The sequence below is a fragment of the Scomber japonicus genome, chromosome 13, assembly GCF_027409825.1.
Source record: "Scomber japonicus isolate fScoJap1 chromosome 13, fScoJap1.pri, whole genome shotgun sequence".
In the NCBI taxonomy this organism is placed as follows: domain Eukaryota; kingdom Metazoa; phylum Chordata; class Actinopteri; order Scombriformes; family Scombridae; genus Scomber; species Scomber japonicus.
Window position 1 is genome coordinate 582,027 of NC_070590.1, and position 24,134 is coordinate 606,160.

Consider the following 24,134-nt stretch of genomic DNA (forward strand, 5'->3'; position numbering starts at 1 on the left):
AGAGAGTCAGAGTGAGGATGAGGAGGTGTTGGACGGTGAGGAGGAAGAGCAGAGGAGGAGCAGCAGAGAGGCATTTCTGAAGATCACACTGCACTTCCTGAGGAGAATGAAGCAGGAGGAGCTGGCTGAGCATCTAGAGAGCAGTAAGAGGATTTCTATAAAGATTTAACATGATGGAGAGGAAATGGAGGCAACATGGGAGAGGTTTATATTTCGAACTCTGCTGTAAATATGCTGCACACATCTGCATCAGATCAGAGGCTGTTTGTCCTCCACTGATGAGCTGAATAAAACTGATGGAGGAGGAAAACCTACACAGACACACTTACATGTTCAGATTTCTAGACTTTCTGTAGGATCCACTCACTGATTTCATTTGTTATTTGTTCATTCAGGAGCTCGTGCTGCAAAGTGTCGACGTAAACTCAAGTCTAACCTGGAGAAGAAGTTCCAGTGTGTGTTTGAGGGGATCGCTAAAGCAGGAAACCCAACCCTTCTGAATCAGATCTACACACCGCTCTACATCACAGAGGGAGGGACTGCAGAGGTCAATGATGAACATGAGGTCAGACAGATTGAAACAGCATCCAGGAAACCAGACAGACCAGAAACAACAATCAAACAAGAAGACTTCTTTAAAGCCTCATCTGGAAGAGGTGAACCAATCAGAACGGTGATGACAAAGGGAGTGGCTGGCATTGGGAAAACAGTCTTAACACAGAAGTTCACTCTGGACTGGGCTGAAGACAAAGCCAACCAGGACATACACTTCACATTTCCATTCACTTTCAGAGAGTTGAATGTGCAGAAAGAGAAAAAGTACAGCTTGGTGGAACTTGTTCATCACTTCTTTACTGAAACCAAAGAAGCAGGAATCTGCAGGTTTGAAGAGTTCCAGGTTGTGTTCATCTTTGACGGTCTGGATGAGTGTCGACTTCCTCTGGACTTCCACAACACTGAGATCCTGACTGATGTTACAGAGTCCACCTCAGTGGATGTGCTGCTGACAAACCTCATCAGGGGGAAACTGCTTCCGTCTGCTCACCTCTGGATAACCACACGACCTGCAGCAGCCAATCAGATCCCTCCTGAGTGTGTCGGCATGGTGACAGAGGTCAGAGGGTTCACTGACCCACAGAAGGAGGAGTACTTCAGGAAGAGATTCAAAGATGAGGAGCAGGCCAGCACCATCATCTCCCACATCAAGACATCACGAAGCCTCCACATCATGTGCCACATCCCAGTCTTCTGCTGGATCACTGCTACAGTTCTGGAGGATGTGCTGAAAAGCAGAGAGGGAGGAGAGCTGCCCAAGTCGCTGACTGAGATGTACATCCACTTCCTGGTGCTTCAGTCCAAACTGAAGAAGGTCAAGTATGATGGAGGAGCTGAGACAGATGCACACTGGAGTCCAGAGAGCAGGAAGATGATTGAGTCTCTGGGAAAACTGGCTTTTGAGCAGCTGCAGAAAGGCAACCTGATCTTCTATGAATCAGACCTGACAGAGTGTGGCATCGATATCAGAGCAGCCTCAGTGTGCTCAGGAGTGTTCACACAGGTCTTTAAAGAGGAGAGAGGGCTGTACCAGGACACGGTGTTCTGCTTCGTCCATCTGAGCCTTCAGGAGTTTCTGGCTGCTCTTCATGTCCATCTGACATTCATCAAGTCTGGAGTCAATCTGCTGGAAGAACAACAAACAACATCCTGGACTGAAGTGTTCCGAGGCAAACCAACACGTTTCTACCAGAGTGCTGTGGACGAGGCCTTAAAGAGTCCAAATGGCCACCTGGACTTGTTCCTCCGCTTCCTCCTGGGTCTTTCACTGCAGACCAATCAGACTCTCCTACGAGGTCTGCTGACACAGACAGGAAGTAGCTCACAGATCAATCAGGAAACAGTCGAGTACATCAAGAAGAAGCTCAGTGAGAATGTGTCTGCAGAGAGAAGCATCAATCTGTTCCACTGTCTGAATGAACTGAAGGACCGGTCTCTAGTGGAGGAGATCCAACAGTCCCTGAGATCAGGAAGTCTCTCCACAGATAACCTGTCTCCTGCTCAGTGGTCAGCTCTGGTCTTCATCTTACTGTCATCAGAAAAAGATCTGGATGTGTTTGACCTGAAGAAATACTCTGCTTCAGAGGAGGCTCTTCTGAGGCTGCTGCCAGTGGTCAAAGCCTCCAACAAAGCTCTGTAGGTGCACACAGACCTATCTAGATGAATGTAGTTTCATCTTTGTTAAAGTAATATTTACAATAGTTTTCTTTTGTTCTTCTGATCTCCAGACTGAATGACTGTAACCTCTCAGAGAGAAGCTGTGCAGCTCTGTCCTCAGTTCTCAGCTCCCAGTCCTCTAGTCTTAGAGATCTGGACCTGAGTAACAACAACCTGCAGGATTCAGGAGTGAAGCAGCTGTGTGCTGCACTGGAGAGTCCACACTGTGGACTGGAAACTCTCAGGTCAGATCATGACACAGTTTATATTTGAAATATTATTCTAAACTATGAGGTCTAGCTCCTCTAATGTCAGGATTTCTGATGGACAGATGTTTTCCAACAGGGTTTTATTATTCACAGGAAAGAAAATGTTTGAATTTTCCAGTTTATCTTTCTTTGATTCAGGTTTATATACTTTATGGCACACATACATGATCACTGGCTGAGACAGAGAAACTGATCTTTGCTTTGATATCATGGGATTTAGATTATTACATGTTTGTTCATCATTGATTCATTGGTGGCTGTGGCTCAGGAGGTAGAGCGGTCGTCCTCCAATTGGATTGGTGGTTCCATTCCCGGCTCCTCCAGTCCACATGTTGATGTGTCCTTGGCAAGACGCTTAACCCCACATTGCTCCCGTTGTTGGCTAACGGTGTATGAATGAGAATGAATGGTTAAATTCCCCCTGATGAGCAGGTTGGCACTCTGCGTGGTAGCTCCTGCCATCAGTGTATGAATGTGTGTGAATGGGTGAATGACATGTAGTGTAAAGCGCTTTGGGTGGTCGCAAAGACTAGAAAGGCGCTATATAAGTAGAGTCCATTTACCATTGATTCTGTCATATTTAACTGTCATGTCTCCAATATGTTTAGAATAGAACAACAAAGATTTAAAGTAGTGCTGAGAAGATCATTTTTATCGAGCATCACAAAGAGTCCAGAATCAGCTTTTTAACAGAGTTTATTTATTGTCTTGTTCATTATTATATCTCCAGGCTGACTGACTGTAAGCTCTCAGAGAGAAGCTGTGCAGCTCTGTCCTCAGTTCTCAGCTCCCAGTCCTCTAGTCTGAGAGATCTGGACCTGAGTAACAACAACCTGCAGGATTCAGGAGTGAAGCAGCTGTGTGCTGCACTGGAGAGTCCACACTGTGGACTGGAAACTCTCCTACTGCCATCAGAAAAAGATCAGGATGTGTTTGACCTGAAGAAATACTCTGCTTCAGAGGCGGTTCTTCTGAGGCTGCTGCCAATGGTCAAAGCCTCCAAAAAAGCTCTGTAAGTACTCAGATAGTTGGCTTTACTTATTATTATTCAGATACTCTGCAGTCTTTATTTAGATTTAAAGAAGTAACTTATTGCTACTTTTTATTTTGTATTTCCAGGTTGAGCGGCTGTAATCTCTCAGAGAGAAGCTGTGCAGCTCTGTCCTCAGTTCTCAGCTCCCAGTCCTCTAGTCTGAGAGATCTGGACCTGAGTAACAACAACCTGCAGGATTCAGGAGTGAAGCAGCTTTCTGCTGGACTGGAGAGTCCACACTGTGGACTGGAAACTCTCAGGTCAGATGTTTATAAAATGTGAATTTTGAAGTTAAACTGGACTTTCTGTTTTTATTGTGTTGTTTTTTAAAAAATGTTCTTCATGAATACATTTAACTTGACTTGAAAGTTCCACTCTGACATTTTGGTTGACTAGTAATTATTTGAGTGAAAATGATATATTATATTTTAAAAGCACATCAACAAGGAACAGTGTCCAATTAAACAAATGTACTTATTTTTCTAGTAAAGTTTTTATATATTCACTTCATTGTTCCAGGTTAACGGACTGCAGCCTGTCACAGAGGAGCTGTGCAGTTCTGTCCTCAGTTCTCAGCTCCCAGTCCTCTAGTCTGAGAGATCTGGACCTCAGTAACAACAACCTGACGGTTTCAGGAGTGAAGCAGCTTTCTGCTGCACTGAAGAGTCCACACTGTACACTGAAAACTCTCAGGTCAGATCAATACATTTAATTGTAGTTTTCGTTATGTAATTGAAAACAGAAATTAAGCCACATTTCAACCCTATGTAAACATTTTACATATCAATATCTTCTGAAATATGAGTTATAGCTTTAGAGTTAAGTTTGTTTATTGAGTGCTTTTGAGCCTCTTTACTTTATCAGTTAGTCTCATTAGATCACAAAAAGTAGGTCCAACCTACACAGTGATGGTATGATATTGATCTCCTGTAATGAATTGGAAACCTAAATGGAAAACTGAATCAAGTTGTATTAATCCTTGAGCCTCACAAAGGACAGTTTTGGATTTTCATTTTTATTTTCTTGATAATTTTAGGCTGTGTTCGTGCATATGGCATCAATCTTTCCAAGTTTTTAATTTCATTTTAAATGTTTTATTTTAACCAAATGACTTGTAACAGATCTATAATATATCAGAAATAATTTTAGAAAAAAGTGTTACACCAACATTATTAGGGACAAATATATATATATATATTTTTATCCCGCTGCCAAAATTTGAAACTTGGCATGCCTTCCAGCCCTGGCTTCAAAATGGTGTTTTATTGTTTTGTTATTTCATCACTTAGCTGTATTTTGCTTATGTGAGAATACAATAGTGTTCCCCAGTCCTGCTTGTCCTGTTTTATGAAGCAGACTGATGAAAATGTGAGTGCATCCAAAATGACCTGAGGCCTGTACTACGAAGCTGGATTTTCTCTTATCGAGGTAACTTCAGGGTTAACCCTGGGTTTTCCATCCTACGAAGCTGGTTCACTTCTTACCGGGGTAAATCACCATGGTAACTGATGCTGAACGGCTAACCTGCTCCGGGGTAAATCACCATGGTAACTTATGCTGAACGGCTAACCTGCTCCGGAGCAGGTTATGTTCTGGATAAGAGATCAATGAGTACAAAAGCACCACCTCCTGACCAATCAGCTCTCTTAGAAAATGACCTGCCCATTCTTATAAGATCCTGTCAACATTGGTGCGTGGATCGTGAGAGGAGCGCTTAGGAGAGAATGAGCTTTTAGGGATAGATGCAATTTTTTAATTGACCAAAATATATATTTAAATAATGATCTTTGAGACACATGAGGGACATTAGTCTGTATGTTATACAGTTGGTTTGAAATCATTCACTCAAATGGTTGAAGCGCATAATAGGTTTGTATTTTGAATGTTGAATATTAAACTAACTTAATGTCTCTTATGAAAGAGGGGCAATGAGGAAGCGCTCTGCCCCAAACGTCTGTGCCGTAATAAAGTGGCATTGTGTGATCAGAGTGCTGTCCGTTTATATTGTCTGATAAATTAATATTGTATGATCTCATGAATTTACACATTAACAGAGTCGGCAATTTTCTGCCAGCATTCCTTCCTGGTTTTTGCTGCATCAGTGTTGCTTTTGGCCTGGATGATGTTTGAATTCTTCATATTTATGAAGAATAATTGTCTGCTCCTCCATGGTTTAGTCTGCTCTGCAGGGTTTCTCCATGTTTGTGATTGGTCAGACGCTGCAAACACTTCCCCTTTATGTGAGCGCTCAGAGATCCAGATTGGAAAACCCTGGGTTGATTTACCGACTTGATAACCAGCTTCGTAGTACCGCTTATCCTAGACTGCGAATGTCTGGGTAAATCAACCCAGGTAACGGAGAGATATCCTGGATAGGTTAATCCAGCTTCGTAGTACAGGCCTCTGGATGTGTTGGTATGAGTGTCAGAGTGTGATGTGTTTGTGTGTACTGAAAAACAAATGTGTGTGTGTGTGTGTGTGTGTGTGTATATGTAATGTGTGTATGTGCAGATACAAATGAATGAATGAATTTATATTGTCTGGCAGGTCTCTATTTATAACACACACACACACACACACACACACACAATATAATGTATAAATAACAAGCTGCAGCACATTTACTGTATAAGTTACAGTTGGTTATTGAGCTTTGAGCATTAACAGTTAACTAAATATTTGGTAGTTATTATCAGTACTAAAAGTGCAAAATAATATTAATTTATAATATTTTCAGTCTTTTAGCGAGGACATATTTGTCCCTAATGAGCCATGTGTAACATTTCTAAATGGAGGCAGGAGGTTTAAGGTGGAATGTGTTTGTTCCTCTCTGTATGAGCTGTTTCTACTCATTTTAATACAACTGTTCAAAACACTGACTGGAACATTAGCGCCACCTGCTGTTTATCTCCTAATATTCACACAGCAGCAGTGGATGGAAACAAGCATTCACATTTTCTACAGAACTTTTTCAGGACATTTGGTTAAAATGGTTACTATATTATAAACTTGAAGTTAGAGGAATTAGCTCTGCAGAAGTTAATAAAAACAAAAGTAAAAACAAACTTATTTGTTATTCTGATGACGTTTTACTTTTCCTCCCTACATCTGAGCACAACTATAGTTAATATTTAATATTTTATTTAATATTTTATTTAATTATATTTAACATTTATATATTTAATATATTTATATTTATATTTAATATTTATATTTATATTTAACATTTATATTTCTATTCAACATTTACATTTAGATAGTCACATTTGGGAATTTTAGTCTAAATTTAATATTTATATTTAATATTCACATTTAGATTTCATATTTATATTTTACATGTATATTAAGATTTAATATTTAGATTTCATTTTTATATTTAATATTTAGATTTATATTTAATATTATATATATATATATATTTACGTGAACACATTTTTAATATTTATATATAACATGTTTTACACATTTCTGTCTTAAATGAATGAAAAATTAACTAAATGTGAGAAAAGTGAATTAAATATTAAAAAATGTATCAGCTATGAAACTGTAACTGTAATTTTACAATCAGACCTCATACACAAGGGTTAATAATTAATTGTGGTACATTTCTGTTTGAATGTGTATTTTAAATGTTCTAACTAGAGGCAGTGGTATGTTACACAGAACAAGGAGATAATGTTCATTTAAACTTTAACTGACTGTAATCTGAGTCCATCTCTGTCCTCACAGTCAAAACCAGAGCTCACATTTAGACTAAAATCCCTAAATGTGTTTAGTTTGACTTAATTCATGTCTCCACTTCATTATTATTATTCATGATGTACAATCACATATGGCTCAGCAGTATTTATACTCCACTGTATTATTATTAATATATGAAACACTACTGTAGACCTGTATGTGGAAAATGATTAGAAATGTATTTAATGAGTCAGTGATGAGAAAGGAACGTGTTGACTGAATCTCTACTTTTTCTACAGGACTTATAACACAACTTATGGGGACATCATCTCCAAAAGTACTCTGATCTCTTCAGGACCTCCTGCTGTCTACCAGCTGAGACCAAAGGAAGAGAAGTTTGGGACTCTGACAAGAAAAACTGTTGGAGAGAAAAACCTGAACAAGGAAAACAGAACCATCTTACTTGTAGGTGAAACAGGAGCAGGAAAATCTACTCTGATCAACACTCTGGTCAACTACACCATGGGAGTGAAGTTTGAGGACAACATCTGGTTTGAGATCGTAGAAGAAGAAGAGAAGAGAAGTCAGTCAGAGAGTCAGACATCAGATGTGATCGTTTACGAGATCTTTGGTTATGAAGATGAAACTCTGCCCTACTCTCTGACCATCATCGATACTCCTGGATATGGAAACAACAGAGGGATCGAACGTGATGACAAAGTCAGTCAAAGATTATCTGACTTGTTCCGCTCAGACGATGGAGTTCATGAACTTTCTGCAGTGGGTCTGGTGCTGAAGGCGAGTGAGAATCGAGTGAGTGACCGACAGTACATCTTTGATTCAGTGACGTCTCTGTTTGGGAAAAACTCGGAGAAGAACATCGTACCTCTCATCACACACTCTAATGGACTAACAACTGAAAATGCTCTGATAGCTCTTGAAGCGGCAAACATTAAATGGGCCAAAGATGAGAAGAATCAGTCTGTTCACTTCCTGTTTGATAACTGCCAGAACACAGAGAGAAAAGAGGAAACAGAACTTGCTTTAGAGAATGCATGGAGGCTAACAGAGAGGGGAATGAAACAATTCACACATTACCTGGAAAAAACTAAACCTCAGCAGAAAGTCCAGAAACTGGAAGTGACGAAAACACAAGAGGATGAAAGAATCAGAACAGACTCCCAATACAAGTTTAGTAAAGGAGCAGCAGCAGGTTTGACACTGAGGTAGGTGAACAACATCAACCAGCTGTGTAGACAACAACATCTGCACTGTTCATATAAATGCTTAAACACCACAAATATTTTCTTCATTTTAATACCATTAGGTGTGATGATGAAAATACTTCCTTTTTTAAAGAAACAATCATCTTTCAAATTTTAGATAAGTGATTCTGGGAAAGAGTGTCCTCTGTGTTATGTAACAGTTCTTCATTGATTAATGTTTAATTATGTTTTTTTGATCCACATCAGTCAAAGCAGATATATTTTCTCTATTTTTCTTCCCAACCAGTAACACCTCATCCAGATACCAGGACATCATCTCCAAAAGTACTCTGATCTCTTCAGGACCTCCTGCTGTCTACCAGCTGAGACCAAAGGAAGAGAAGTTTGGGACTCTGACAAGAAAAACTGTTGGAGAGAAAAACCTGAACAAGACAAACAGAACCATCTTACTTGTAGGTGAAACAGGAACAGGAAAATCTACTCTGATCAACACTCTGGTCAACTACACCATGGGAGTGAAGTTTGAGGACAACATCTGGTTTGAGATCGTAGAAGAAGAAGAGAAGAGATGTTCCACACACAGTCAGACATCAGATGTGATCGTGTACGAGATCTTTGGTTATGAAGATGAAACTCTGCCCTACTCTCTGACCATCATCGATACTCCTGGATTCGGAGACACCAGAGGGATCAAACATGATGACATCATTAGTCAAAGATTATCTGACTTGTTCCGCTCAGACGATGGAGTTCATGAACTTTCTGCAGTGGGTCTGGTGCTGAAGGCGAGTGAGAATCGAGTGAGTGACCGACTGAGGTACATCTTTGATTCAGTGATGTCTCTGTTTGGGAAAAACATGGAGGAGAACATCGTACCTCTCATCACACACTCAGATGGAATAACTCCTGATGATGCTCTGAAAGCTCTTGAAGCTGCAAACATTAAATGTGCCAAAAATGAGAAGAATCAGCCTGTTCACTTCCTGTTTGATAACCGCCAGAACGAAGAGAGAACAGAAGAAGATGAACTTCCTTTAGAGAATGCATGGAGGATAACAGAGGCAGGAATGAAACGATTCACAGACTTCCTGAAAGAATCTAAACCTCAGAAGCTGAATAAAACAGTTGAAGTGATGAACTCACAGATCAGACTGACAGCCTGCATCCAAAACCTGCAAGAAAGAATCCAGCTGATTGAACTGAAACAGAGAGAGACCCAACAGACTAAAGAGGCTCTGAAGAAACATGAAGAAGAGAAGAAGAAGAATGAAAAGTTCACTGTAGAAGTTGAAGAGGTCTACAGAGGGAAAGAGCCTATCAAAGGTGGGAGGAGGGGGTTGTTGTTTTATAAAGGAGCTGTCACCTGTAACATCTGTAAAGAGAACTGTCACTATCCTGGATGTACAAAGGGCTGGAAACCTGAACACTGTGAGGTCATGAAAGGTGGTTACTGCACATCATGTACAGGGAAGTGTCCTGCATCAGATCATGTGAAAGAAAAGTGGATTTATGTGACCAAGACCAGGAAAGTTCAGAAGACCAAACAAGATATGAAAGAGAAGTATGAAGAGAATAAAGCAGAAAGTGAGAAGAAGAAGAGCCTGATGGAACATCTTCAAACTGAGATGAAAGAACTGACAGCAGAGAAGATAAAGTTGCTGCATGAGGCCTACCAACATGTTGTTAATCTGGAGCAGATCGCCATGAATGTTAATTCACTGTCCGTTCATGTCCACTTGAACTTCCTGATTGAGAAGATGAAGGAGAGAGGAGACACAGAGAAGGTGAAGAAGCTGAAGGAGATGAAGAGACGACAGGGTGAAGGAACTATGACAGATACACTGCGGTTCATGTTTAGTAGACAAACAGCAGCTGGTGAACAACATGAACCAGCTGAGTAGACAACCAGATCTACTCTGTTCATACAAATGTTTAAACAACACAAACATTATTTCATTATAATCCTTTTAATTACAATGTTGATGTAAAATGTCCATCAGAAAAGAATTGAATCTTCTCTTAAATGTCAGGTGTGTGATTGTGAGAAACAGGAGCTCTGTTGCTGTTTGTTCTTGTAGTTGAATGTTTAATTCTGGACGTCTGGTCACTGTTCAGATTACAGAGGAATCATTAGTTGATCCACATCAGTCAAAGCAGAGCCACAATCTGTCTCACAGTAACAGCAGCTGTTGCTTTTCTTCTTATCAATACTCTGTTTTTACATCACTTCCTGTCATAGTTGAGCCTCTTTTCTGCTCTCAGCTTCAGTCATCAGATCAAAACACAGCATCAGTGTGTTCAGCTGCACTTCAGTAACCAAGAAACAAGAAGCACACAGCTGCTTTCAGTAGTTGGAGTAGGGGATTATAGAAACCTGATGGACATTTCTCTGCCATGTTCACACTATCTAATTGTTTCTACTTCTTACTTTTATTTTGACTTTAAGTTTTGATGCATATCTTTTGATTATATTTTGATGGAGTTTAAATAGCATTGAGCAATAGTTTAGTTTTATATGTAATATTTTTAACATGTATTCAAACTGTGTTTTTGATTTATTTCAGATTTTTGTTTTAATTTACACACAACTGCACAACGCAGTGCTGGACTGAGTTTTACCATTCTTACATTACATTTATAACTGACTTCAAATACTGTATTAACTGTTTTTGGCATTTCTCTTGTTTTTATAATTGTATTATTTTTACTTATCTTAATTTTATTCTTCTTAGTCTTTTTTATCTTTTTTAATTCATATATATTACTGTTGTGTGTAAGAAGAGCAGCAAAGTAAGAATTTCATGACATTGTCTGAACCTGTGTTTTTATTTTGCATATGACAAAAACCTTCTTGAATCTTATGTTAATCATATTATATCTGTATAATCACTGTGGAATGATGCTAAATGCTAATTGATGAGGACTTGGGTTGATTGGAGGTGTGGGAACTCCCAAAGGGAGGATTATATGGTTTAGTATTTGCTTCTGTCTGATCAGATTTTCTTCACGTGTATTTGAATCATACAGTTTGTAATGATGAGAGAGAAACAGAGTAGTGTTTTTGGCTTCTAATAATAATAATAGTAATAATATATAGTAAAGTGTTGTGATTGGCCGAGGACATAGGCAGACATGCAGGATGATGCAGCAGTGGTAGGAGAGTAAAGTTAGGCAGATATCACAATTTGGCCAAAAATGACTATTATGCTATGAGGCTAACGCTATGTAAAACAAAACATGAAACAAGAAACTGAGAGAAATGAAAACAATCTTAAAGACGAATAAACAATATTTCACAGCAACTTATAAAAAGTGACAATGACGTCACAATGTTTGTGAAAAGATGAAACGTCTTTAAAGCTTTTTAGTTTTTGGAGACTCTGCAGACAGAATCAGAGAAAGTCTGAAGTTCAACATCAAACTAGTTTTTGTTTGGAAGAAAATGAAGAAATCTGAATGAGTGAATATGATGTTTGAATAAAAGATCAAGTTATCAACCTCACTGTTGTTAGACTCTCCATTCAAAAATAAGAGCAGACTCTCTGTAATAGGAAGCAAAACTTTCTGAGTCTCCACATTAATAAGAACATAGTAGTTCTATTAGTAGTGGGGGAACAAAATAAAACTAGTGGAACATATCTCTGTACATTATACTGATTAGTAGAGAGATGTGTTTTATAACAGAGGATAAAACAAAGAGTCTGAGCTCTGATTCATTTAAAACATCTTTGTTATCTTAAATCTATATTGTCTAATTACTGTAAAACCACTACATCACTATAATACTGCAGTACTTTTACTGTAATACTGCATACTACATCACTATAATACTGCAGTACTTTTACTGTAATACTGCATACTACATCACTATAATACTGCAGTACTTTTACTGTAATACTGCATACTACATTACTATAATACTTTAACTATGATTGAATATTTTACTGTTTCATTTTATTTCTTCACATTTATATAAAAACCTTTCAAACTAAACATTCAATGATGATGTCACCTCATTGATCTCTCTCACACACACATACCTGTTTTTATACCGTGTGGTTTGATCAAATGTTAGATTGAAACCCTGACCATTAACACTGCATCTAATAATCCAGTTAGCCACAGGGCTAATCGCTAAGCTAATATGCTAATACGAAGCTAATATGCTAATATTCACACTTACACACTTTGTCAGGAAAAGCTCTCCACGAGGAAACTCACTCACTGCAGTACCATGTGTCACCTCTGGGGGTCACAGTCAGGAAAACCTGCTCCAGCCAATCGGGAGGCGGTTTGCTATTGATTCTAATGCTCGTTCCCATGGAAACCAGGAGTCGGTCCCCACGGGGTTGGTGATGTGTCAGGTTGTGGTCCCCACCAGGATAGACAAACACACACACTCACACACATATGTGAAAGGTCAGGACCTTAAACATCATCAGGGACCAACACTTCCTGGTTTCCTCCGAACGTTAAATAATGAACCTGATCTCTTCGTCCACTCGCTGCAGGAACATTAACTCTCTTATTGTGTAATAATATAAAGGTTGAATACTTTTAGTAGAAATACTAACATGCAATATTAGTACTTCATGAGAATGGAAAATACTAATAATTTAAATTGTGCAATATTCATATAATATTTATTTCACTTTAATCTGAAATAAGACTTCTTATATTATCACTGAATACTAATATTACTCTGTAAATAATGTCATAATTATGTTTATTATATATTTTTACTATTGTTTTTGTACTTATTGTTCTTTATTCTTTCTTATTGCTGCTCTTCTATATTTTACTGTCTGCTTGCTGCTTGCAGATTTCCCCGTTTATGGCATTAATATTAATAATATCTGAGTTAATAATCTGTTCATATATTTCTGCCGTTTGCTCTTTACATTAACTGATCCTTCACAATAAAACACAGGAAGGTGACAGGAACATTAACTGATCCTTCAGAATAAAACACAGGAAGGTGGCAGGAACATGAACTGATCCTTCACAATAAAACACAGGAAGGTGACAGGAACATTAACCCATCCTTCAGAATAAAACACAGGAAGGTATTTCAGACTAGTTTGCATCATATGAACATAAAGACGTAAACCAGATAATTACATGTTAGTGTAACACAGAGACTCGGAGCCAGACGGATGTTTGACGTGTTTTATTATCAGAAAGACTTCCTGTTTACAGACGGCGACCGCGTCGGCCGCCCTTCCTCCTGGTGGAGTCTGACGGGATCGGAGTCACGTCCTCTGAACACAAGAAGAAGAGACGGGAGGTTAGTGTCAATAAAGCTTTATTCAATCACTACAGTCTGCTGCTCAGTGTCAATAAAGCTTTATTCAATCACTACAGTCTGCTGCTCAGTGTCAATAAAGCTTTATTCAATCACTACAGTCTGCTGCTCAGTGTCAATAAAGCTTTATTCAATCACTACAGTCTGCTGCTCGGTGTCAATAAAGCTTTATTCAATCACTAGTCTGCTGCTCAGTGTCAATAAAGCTTTATTGAATCACTACAGTCTGCTGCTCAGTGTCATCCAGATGTTGTTCCTTCCTTCCTTCCTTCCTTCCTTCCTTCCTTCCTTCCCTCCTCCTTTCCTTCCTTCCTTCCTGTCTCATGTTTTGTTCTCATGTAACAAATATAGAAGTGAAAGGCAGAAGTTATTTAAAGAGTTTTCACATTTGGCTTTTTCTCTTAAATCCATGTTTGGAACAGAGCAGAACATTGAATGTGTTGGGAGAGCAGTTATAAAGTATCTCCATTCTACTCTCCTTTCCTTCCTCCCTCCCTCCTTTCCTCCCTACTTTCCTTCATCTGTTGGGAGAGCAGTTATAAAGTATCTCCATTCTACTCTCCTTTCCTTCCTTTCCTCCCTCCCTCCTTCCCTCCTCCTTCCTTCCCTCCCTCCTTTCCTTCATGTGTTGGGAGAGCAGTTATAAAGTATCTCCATTCTACTCTCCTTTCCTTTCTCCCTCCTCCTTCCCTCCCTCCTTTCCTTCATGTGTTGGGAGAGCAGTTATAAAGTATCTCCATTCTACTCTCCTTTCCTTTCTCCCTCCTCATTCCCTCCCTCCTTTCCTTCATCTGTTGGGAGAGCAGTTATAAAGTATCTCCATTCTACTGGACTATATGTGAAAATATAGGATGATGGTTATCTTACGCCTGTAGAGGGCAGCATTACGCTCTTTTACATACAGCCTGCCACAACTTTATTAGAAGAAGAAAATGGCTTCCTCCCTCTCACCCTCCTTTAAATCTAGTTTATTTAATTGATCTTTAATAATGATTCCTTTAATTTGATCTATTACTGTGAGCTCCTCCCTTCTTTATGCTCTTAAAGGAGCCGGGCATAACAAGTAGGGGCTCATGTAGTTAAGAACCTGGGACATGTTGAAGTGTTGGGTGAGTTTGAGCAGTGTATTTGGTTTGAGAAGCTCACAGTGATAGTTTCCTTTGTTTAAGTTGAGCAGGTAGGGTTTGAGACTCCTTTAGTTCTTTCCTTCCTCCCTTCCCTCCCTCCTTTCCTTCCTTCCTAGGTAGGGTTTGAGACTCCTTTAGTTCTCTATGATGTTGAACTGCATATAATGTGTGTAGCCAAGGTGAATGGTGAGTGTGGGTTATGCAGTATACAGCTGTGTGATGGTTGTAGATGAGCAGCTGGGCCATTTGTTCCTTCCTTCCTTCCCTCCTTCCTTCCACATGGTGAGTGTGGGTAATGCAATATACGGCTGTGTGATGGTTGTAGATGAGCAGCTGGGCCATTTGTTGTCTGGCTGGAACATTTTATTGTGTCCCCAGGTCGGCTGTAGCAGCAGTCATCTCACAAAGAGGCTGTTGCTTTGTTTTCTTTCCTTCCTTCCTTCATTCCTTCCTTCCTTCCTTCCTTCCCTCCTCCTTGGCTGTAGCAGCAGTCATCTCACAAAGAGGCTGTTGCTTTGTTTTCAGAGCTGTTTGTTATTTTTGTGTGTTGTCTGAGCGGCTGGCAGCATTCGGCTCAGGAGCACCCCGAAGTATTGGCTGGGACAATTTGTCTTCCTCAATACAGACGGTTTGTAGGTGCATAAGTACCCACCACCGGTACACACATGAAGACTTCCTTCCTTCCTTCCTTCCTTCCTCCTTTTCTTCCTTCTTTCTCCCTTCTTCCTCCCTCCTTTCCTTCCTCCCTCCTTTCCTTCCTTCCTTCCCTTATTCCTCCCTTCCTTCCTTCCTCACTCCTTTCCTTCCTCCTTTTTCTCCTTCTTCCTCCCTCCTTTCCTTCCTTCCTTTCCTTCCTTCCTTCCCTCCTCCTTTCCTTCCTTTCTTCCTCCCTTCCTCCTTTCCTTCCTTCCTTCGGGGCATAAGTACCCACCACCGGTACACACATGAAGACTTCCTTCCTTCCTTTCTTCCTCCCTTCCTCCTTTCCTTCCTTCCTTCGGGGCATAAGTACCCACCACCGGTACACACATGAAGACTTCCTCCCTTCTTTCCTTCCTTCCTTCCTTCGGGGCATAAGTACCCACCACCGCTACACACATGAAGACTAGGGTGCAGTTCCTCAGTTTGGGCTCAGCAGTCAGGAGGGGGCGCTCCATAATCACTCATCATCCCTGTGGTTGTGTGCTGTGTGACTCAGGCTGCCTTGGTTTGCTTTTTGGATGGTTAATGTCTTTAACTCTAGCTGTGAAATATATGTGACAGGGTTAGATATGATATATACTGAGCATAGTAATTCATTGGTCTCTGAGTTTTAAATAAAGACCAGCTCGCAGTACTTTAGCTCAGTTTAGAGAGGCAGGTCTAGTTGATTTGGCTTCATGTTTGGGTCAAAAACTGATCAGGTGCCAAGAAAAGCAGAGCTAAGGGACACTGGAAGGACTAGCTGTGTCTGCTGAGCTTTGGTTCAGGCTCCAGTGGCTCCGTCAGTTTCAGTTTTATGGTGAGACTTTGACCTTTGACCGGTATATGCAGTTAGAGAGAGAAAAGGCTTCCTTCCTTCCTCCTTTCCTTCCTTCCTTCCCTCCTCCTTTCCTTCCTTCCTTCCTCCCTCCTCTCCTACCTTTGACCGGTATATGCAGTTAGAGAGAAAAGGCAGAAATAGAGAAAGAGAGACTAAAGTTAGAGTTGAAGCATGAGAGGATGAGAGTGGTTGTGTGCTTCCTCCATCCTTTCCTTCCTTCCTTCCCTTCTTCCTCTCCTCCATTCCTCCTTTTCTACTTTCGTCCCTCTTTTCCTTCCTACCTTCCTCATTCCTTTTCTCCCTCCTTTCCTCCCTCCTTTCCTTCCTTCCTTCCCTCCTCCTTTCCTTCCTTCCCTCCTCCTTTCCTTCCTCTCTCCCTCCTCCTTTCCTTCCTTCCTCACTCCTTTCCTCCCTCCTTTCCCTCCTTCCTCCCTCCTTTCCTTCCTTTCTTCCCTCCTCCTTTCCTTCCTTTCTCCCTCCTTTCCTTCCTGCCTTCCTTCTTCCTCCCTCCGTTCCTTCCTTTCTTACCTCCTCCTTTCCTTCCTTTCTCCCCTCCTCCTTTCCTTCTTTCCTCCCTCCTTTCCTTCTTTCCTCCCTCCTTTCCTTCCTTCCTTCCTTCCTTCCTTCCTTCCTTCCTCCTTTCCTTCCGTCCTCCCTCCTTTCTTTCCTTCCTTCCTCCCTCCTTTCTTTCCTTCCTTCCTTCCTCCTTTCCTTCCTTCCTCCCTTCCCTCCTCTTTTCCTTCCTTCCTCCTTTCTTTCCTTCCTTCCTTCCTCCTTTCCTTCCTTCCTCCCTTCCCTCCTCTTTTCCTTCCTTCCTCCTCCTTTCCTTCCTCCTTTCCTTCCTTTCATCCCTCCTCCTTTCCTTCCTTCCCTCCTCCTTTCCTTCCTCTCTCCCTCCTCCATTCCTTCCTTCCTCACTCCTTTCCTCCCTCCTTTCCCTCCTTTCTTTCCTCCTCCTTTCCTTCCTTTCTCCCTCCTTTCCTTCCTGCCTTCCTTCTTCCTCCCTCCTTTCCTTCCTTTCTTACCTCCTCCTTTCCTTCCTTCCTTTCTTCCTCCCTCCTTTCCTTCCTTTCTCCCCTCCTCCTTTCCTTCTTTCCTCCCTCCTTTCCTTCTTTCCTCCCTCCTTTCCTTCCTTCCCTCCTCCTTTTCTTCCCTCCTCCCTCCTTTGCTTCCTGCCTTCCCTCCTCCTTTCCTTTTTTCCTTCCTTCCTTCCTTCCTCACTCCTTTCCTCCCTCCTTTCCTTTCTTCCTCCCTGCTTTCCTTCCTTCCTTCCCTCCTCCTTTCCTTCCTTCCTCCCTCCTTTCCTTCCTTCCTTCCCTCCTCCTTTCCTTCTTTCCTCGCTCCTTTCCTTCCTTCCTCCCTTACTTCCTTCCTCCTTTCCTTCCGTCCTCCATCCTTTCCTTCCTTCCTTCCTCCCTCCTTTCCTTCCTTCCTTTCCTTCTTTCCTCCCTCCTTTCCTTCCTTCCTTCCTTCCTTCCTTCTTCCTTTCCTTCCGTCCTCCCTCCTTTCCTTCATTCCTTCCTCCTTCTTTTCCTTCCTTCCGTCCTCCCTCCTTTCCTTCCTTCCTTCCTTCCTCCCTCTTTTCCTTCCTGCCTTCCTCCCTCATTTCCTTCCTTCCTTCCCTCCTCCTTTCCTTCTTTCCTCCCTCCTTTCCTTCCTTCCTTCCTTACTTCCTTCCTCCTTTCCTTCCGTCCTCCCTCCTTTCCTTCCTTCCTTCCTCCCTCATTTCCATCCTTCCTTCCTCCTTCCTTTCCTTCCTTCCTTCCTCCCTCCTTTCCTTCCTTCCTTCCTCCCTCCTTTCCTTCCTTCCTTCCTCCCTCCTTTCCTACCTTTGACCGGTATATGCAGTTAGAGAGAGAAAAGGCAGAAATAGAGAAAGAGAGACTAAAGTTTGAGTTGAAGCATGAGAGGATGAGAGTTGAGGCGCCTTAGAAAGGGAGGAGTTGCAGGTAGAGCTATTAAAATTGGAGCTGATAAAAGAGGCTAAAGCACAGGAACCTTTGACTAGTGGTAGAAGTGAACGTGGTGGTTTGGACATTTCTGAAAGCTTGTGTCTTCTGCTAAAGTTTGATGATAAAGACCCAGACACATTTTATTCATAGTTTGGTCAAAAGTAACGATTACAGCGTACTAATCACTATAATACTGCAGTACTTTTACTGTAATACTGCACACTACATCACTATAATACTGCAGTACTTTTACTGTAATACTGCATACTACATCACTATAATACTGCAGTACTTTTACTGTAATACTGCATACTACATCACTATAATACTGCAGTACTTTTACTGTAATACTGCATACTACATCACTATAATAATGCAGTACTTTTACTGTAATACTGCATACTACATCACTATAATACTGCAGTACTTTTACTGTAATACTGCATACTACATCACTATAATACTGCAGTACTTTTACTGTGATACTGCATACTACATCATTATAATACTGTAGTACTTTTACTGTAATACTGCATACTACATCACTAATAATACTGCAGTACTTTTACTTGTAATGGAGTATTTGTACATGAGTGTATTAGTAGTTTTACTGCAGTAAAGTATCAGAGTACTTCTTCCAGTACTGTTAGTAGTAATAATATGAAGCTAACAGCAGCAGTTCTTCTTTAAGCAGCCTGCTGAATGTTTTTAGTTCAGAGTCACTTTGAGATTAAATCCAAACCTGAACTCATTTCCAGGATCTAGAAACTAGTTGAACTGTTGTTGCTTTTAGATTCAACATCCTCACAGACAGAAGTGTGTTTTTACTTCTGTAGCAGCACCTGTTTTTATCTATCTGCTCATTTCCTGTTTGTGGCTTCCTGCTTTTAAACTTTCACTTTTGTACTTTTCACTGTGACACGTTTTCTCCGTGTGAAGCTTGGGTAAGTGACAGTTTTCAGTTATTTGACAGTAAAAAGTGTAAAAAGTAAAAAGTGAAGCTGCTGTTAGTGTTGAGAGGAGCTCAGCTCAGTTAACAGCTGACTCTGATTAGTCCAGGACTGAGTGGGAATCAACTTTTGATCCAGAACAGACTCAGACGGTTTGTAGTTTTTCTCTCAGTCCAACATTTAGTCAGTTTGGTCTTTCTATAATATTCTCTAAACAGGCTGCAGGTAGAGGACTGCTCCTTGCTGAAATAATCATGTTATGTGTAGTATGAAGAGAAAAAGGTAGAGCAGAGGTGTTGAAACATTTGAAGCAGCGATGAATTTAACCCACGCATGTCAAACTGTGGCGCAGTCTGAGAGCAAAATGGCCGACTTCCTGTTGGACTTCGGGTCCAAGAGGCTTTATTGTGCGTGCTGACATGTTACATATGTGTACCGAATTCATACACATAAGTTCATTTGTCTACGTCCATCTGGAGGGAGGGGCTCAAACCATAAAGTATCAAATAGTTTAGCGGGTCTGGCATGTGCACGTTTAGGCGCCAGATATGCATTTGATTTGGAAGAAGAAGAAAAATAATTCCTACAGATTCAAAAGGGCCTTCACACTGTTTAGTGCTTGGGCCCTAATGAATCAGGGCTTGATGTGTACTAAAACAAAGACAGACAAATTAATTAGTTATAATTCAGATGATCTTCTGTTTGTATAATTAGAACGAAGAATAGCAGAAACCCCCTCTGCACTGTGCACGTTAGACACATGATCTGTGGTTTGTGTACTCACAGAGACAGCAGGAGCTACGTGCTCAGGATGAGCTGTTCTACCAGGTATATTTACTTTGCAGTGAGAGAAGCATTATCCATCTATCTATCTAGTAGAGAGTCAGTGATGCAGGAACCTGAAGCTGTTCACCTGTTCCACCTCAGCTCCTTTCATGTAGACACACTCATGTGTCTTCACCTCCCGTCTCCTAAAATCTATCAGCTGATTGGTTTAGCTGATGTTGAGCAGCAGCCTGTCAGATGTTTGTCTCCTGGCTGTTTGTAATGGATGATGGTGGTGTGGTCCCTCCTCCAGCTCTCAGTAGAAGCACATTTGATGTTTGTAGACTTTGACAGTGAAGTGATGATGAAGTGACAGCAGCCTCACATCAGATGGACTGATGAAGGAGAATCAGCAGCATCTTCTCTCTCTGTGTTTCCTCCACAGCTGAAGCTCCAAAGTCTCTGTGACTGGATGTGAACTGAGCAGCTGAACATCTTCCATGTTGTAGTGAGTGAGTGCAGCTCTCCCAGCAGCTGTTTCTCTGCTATGGATCAGTGTGAGGACAGAGAGGAGGGAGTCCCTCCCTCTAAAAGCTCTCTGTGTGGGGAACATGACAGCCAGACCAAAGCTCAGAGGTGAGATGAGGATCTCTAACTGTCCATCACTGTTCTCCACTCACATCACCCCACCATCATTATTCACACTCACTGTCACATCTGACACTCAACTACTGAATTTATTATTCAGTTTCTCATCCACTGTCTTCTTACTGATTTTCATTCTGCTTCTAAAACTTCAGCTGCTGACAGTCTGCTCAAAATTCATCTTTTTAAACTCTTTGATTTGTTGTTTGTTTGTATCAGGATGCAACAGCAGAGAGCAGACTCTCCTGAACCCAGCTGTGTGTCCATGAAGAGTGACTGGTCTATGGAGCCTCCTAATTTCTTTAAAGATGGACAACCTGCTGATGGAAGGTAAGAATTTATAAGTGAAGTTTAGTATGTGACTCTCCTGGTGTTGTTTATGAGGACCATTAGTGATAAGAACAGAGACACTGAAGACAGGAGCAGAGACTGAGAGTCGGGGATAGAGACTATTTTGGTTTCCTCACCGTCAAGCAGTGAATGCTTTGCAGGAGCAAAGTGTGAGTTCAACGTTCATGGATAGTCATAGTTCATAGGAGTCCATCATGTTTAAACAGATCTGCTCTGTTATAGAAAGTGGAGAAATATCTAGTTTCATCAGTGACATCACAGTGTTGACCTGTACAACAGTCACATGTCAAAGAGTTCAGTGTTATAAGACACCAACATGGTCACTATATCAATATGTGTGTAACTTCATAGTCAAAGGCTGTCTGTCATGTTTGACTTCACCTCTGCTGCTGTTGATAAGCTCCGCCCACGGCTCTGCCTCCAAGCTGTGATTGGACAGCTGATTATTGTTCAGTGTAAAAGGAACATCTTCATCTCAGAAAGACTCATCTTCCTCTCTCACAGAGCTTCTGACTCAGTGTTGGCAGGTGTTTGCTGCCCTCTGCAGGACAACACTGACATGTAACACCTCTGTGGCTTTATTTTCTTCTCTTTCACTTTATTTACTTCATCTGATTCAATTTAACAGACAACACATTGATGTCATTACAATATTAATCCACCTGATCCCGACTCCTTTGTAACTCACCCTCATGTACCGGCTCATTCAGCCACAGCTTATACCAGTTTCATTTCATACCTTTTTATTTCTCTTTCTTCTCCTCCTCCTCTATTCTAAACAAACACACTAAAGAAGAAGAAAGAAATGAAGAAAAAGGATCTTTTCCTTTCTTCTCTCATAGATCAGGAGAACAATCTGATCAATGATCCCATTCACATCAGAAAATGATTGAAAGTTATTATCAGGATCTGTTTGGATCAGCTGGGAAATGGACAGAAGATTATTAAAAGAAGATACTAAACATTTGATGGATGACAGCGTTACACAAAAAGAGGAAGCTGAAGCCACAACATCTGTGAAAACACATAAAGCACCAGGGCCAGTCTTTAAAAAGATGTTTGGATCACCTTGTAGCTGCTCTAACAGAGTCTGTACAGAGTAAAAGCTGCTTGATGCTGTGTTCATCCATCTGAAGGTGAACTGGGATGTTTATATTTCCATCTTTAGTTATTGAGGTTAACACAGATTGTTACTGAGCCATAGAACTGCTGTGGAACATCCTCACTTCCTTCTTCCGCAGTGTTCTAGTAGGTTCATAAGGTTCTATGAGCTGGGAGCACAGTGTTCTAGTAGGTTCATAAGGTTCTATGAGCTTGGAGCGCAGTGTTCTAGTAGGTTCATAAGGTTCTATGAGCTGGGAGCACAGTGTTCTAGTAGGTTCATAAGGTTCTCTGAGCTGGGAGCGCAGCGTTCTAGTAGGTTCATAAGGTTCTATGAGCTGGGAGCACAGTGTTCTAGTAGGTTCATAAGGTTCTATGAGCTGGGAGCGCAGTGTTCTAGTAGGTGCATAAGGTTCTATGAGCTGGGAGCGCAGTGTTCTAGTAGGTACAGAAGGTTCTATGAGCTGGGAGCACAGTGTTCTAGTAGGTTCATAAGGTTCTATGAGCTGGGAGCACAGTGTTCTAGTAGGTTCATAAGGTTCTCTGAGCTGGGAGCGCAGCGTTCTAGTAGGTTCATAAGGTTCTATGAGCTGGGAGCACAGTGTTCTAGTAGGTTCATAAGGTTCTCTGAGCTGGGAGCGCAGCGTTCTAGTAGGTTCATAAGGTTCTATGAGCTAGTTTCTGTCAGAACACGAGCAGCTGCATTCTGGACCAGCTGGAGAGTCTTTAGAGACTCTTTAGGGTTCTAGGGTTAGGGTTCTGGACCAGGTGGAGAGTCTTTAGAGACTTGTTAGGACAGCCTGATAATAATGAATTACAGTAGTCCAGCCTAGAAGTAACAAATGCATGGACTAGTTTTTCAGCATCATTGTGAGACAGGATGTGTCTAATTTTTGCAATATTACGCAGATGAAAGAAGGCAGTCCTTGAAATTTGTTTTATATGGGAATTAAAGGACAGATCCTGATCAACTATAACTCCCAGTCTTTAAAAAGATGTTGGGATCACCTTGTAGCAGCTCTAACAGTCTGTAGAGTAAAAGCTGCTTGATGCTGTGTTCATCCATCTGAAGGTGAACTGGGATGTTTATATTTCCATCTTTAGTTATTGAGGTTAACACAGATTGTTACTGAGCCATAGAACTGCTGTGGAACATCCTCACTTCCTTCTTCTTCTGTTGACTCATGACCAAGTCGCTGCCATCCTCTTTTCATCACTGCAGCAATATGAACTCATCAGTCACTCTGTTCTGAAACATTTCCATTTAATCTGACATTTAAACTGATGATTAATCCCTCATTTCTTTGGTTTTAACTTCATGCTTTTGTCTGTTTCATTAGTATCAGGATGCAGCAGCAGAGAGCAGACTCTCCTGAACCCAGCTGTGTGTCCATGAGGAGCGATGATTCTATGGAGCATCCTTGTGTGTTTAGAGATAGACGACCTGCTGATGGAAGGTAAGAATTTAACATCCAGTAATCAGAGCAGCATTTACAGGAGTTCATTTAGTCATCATGACAGAACATCTTTAATAAGCTGAGTGCAGATTTGAGTCATTAAATGTCCTTAAACGTGATGTTTTCTCCACAGAGTTCAGCAGCAGAGCTCAGAGGTTCCCAGTGATCAGTCTGCACAGCAGCATCAAACACAGCTGGACTCCATATTTATGGTGTGTACATGTACAAACACACCTTTTACTATTAACTCCATCAACCACAGATGAAATAGTAAAGTAGCATTCAGGTCCTAACAGTGTCCATGCTGCTCTGTTTAGACCAGCAGGCCTTCAGACTGACACATGAATCACATGTTGTGTTCTACCAGTTTAAATGAAATGTTCACTTTATCTTTCTGTTCCAGCTGCTGGAGGAGAACATCGTCACTTTTGTGAAGAACGAGCTGAAGAGAGTCCAGAGGGGTCTGACCCAAGGTTACCCAGAATGCTTAGAGAGTCAGAGTGAGGATGAGGAGGTATTGGACGGTGAGGAGGAAGAGC

At 41.1% G+C, this 24,134-nt stretch overlaps 3 protein-coding genes across 3 annotated transcripts in view; all 3 read left to right on the plus strand.

Annotated features, from left to right (window-relative positions):
* Positions 1-415: 415 nt before the first annotated feature.
* LOC128371691 (NLR family CARD domain-containing protein 3-like) lies at positions 416-4,037 on the plus strand (the record flags this gene model as incomplete). Its single annotated transcript, XM_053332069.1, has 4 exons — positions 416-2,167; positions 3,299-3,387; positions 3,606-3,745; positions 4,033-4,037. Coding segments are annotated over 4 exons (1,986 nt in total), but the record flags the coding sequence as incomplete, so codon positions are not given.
* A 3,544-nt stretch (positions 4,038-7,581) lies between these two features.
* On the plus strand, positions 7,582-20,414 carry LOC128371692 (uncharacterized; the record flags this gene model as incomplete). The annotated part of the gene is made up of 6 exons (XM_053332070.1): positions 7,582-8,420; positions 8,707-10,140; positions 12,616-12,768; positions 13,620-13,707; positions 20,063-20,104; positions 20,355-20,414. Coding segments are annotated over 6 exons (2,616 nt in total), but the record flags the coding sequence as incomplete, so codon positions are not given.
* Positions 20,415-20,951: 537 nt separating this feature from the next.
* LOC128371833 (NACHT, LRR and PYD domains-containing protein 3-like) overlaps positions 20,952-24,134 on the plus strand; it is a 74,932-nt gene continuing 71,749 nt past the window's right edge. Inside the window, exons 1-2 of the mRNA XM_053332214.1 lie at positions 20,952-21,016; positions 23,485-23,595. Of these exons, the coding sequence (XP_053188189.1) occupies positions 20,952-21,016; positions 23,485-23,595 (176 nt within the window). The remainder of the gene's footprint in view (positions 21,017-23,484; positions 23,596-24,134) is intronic.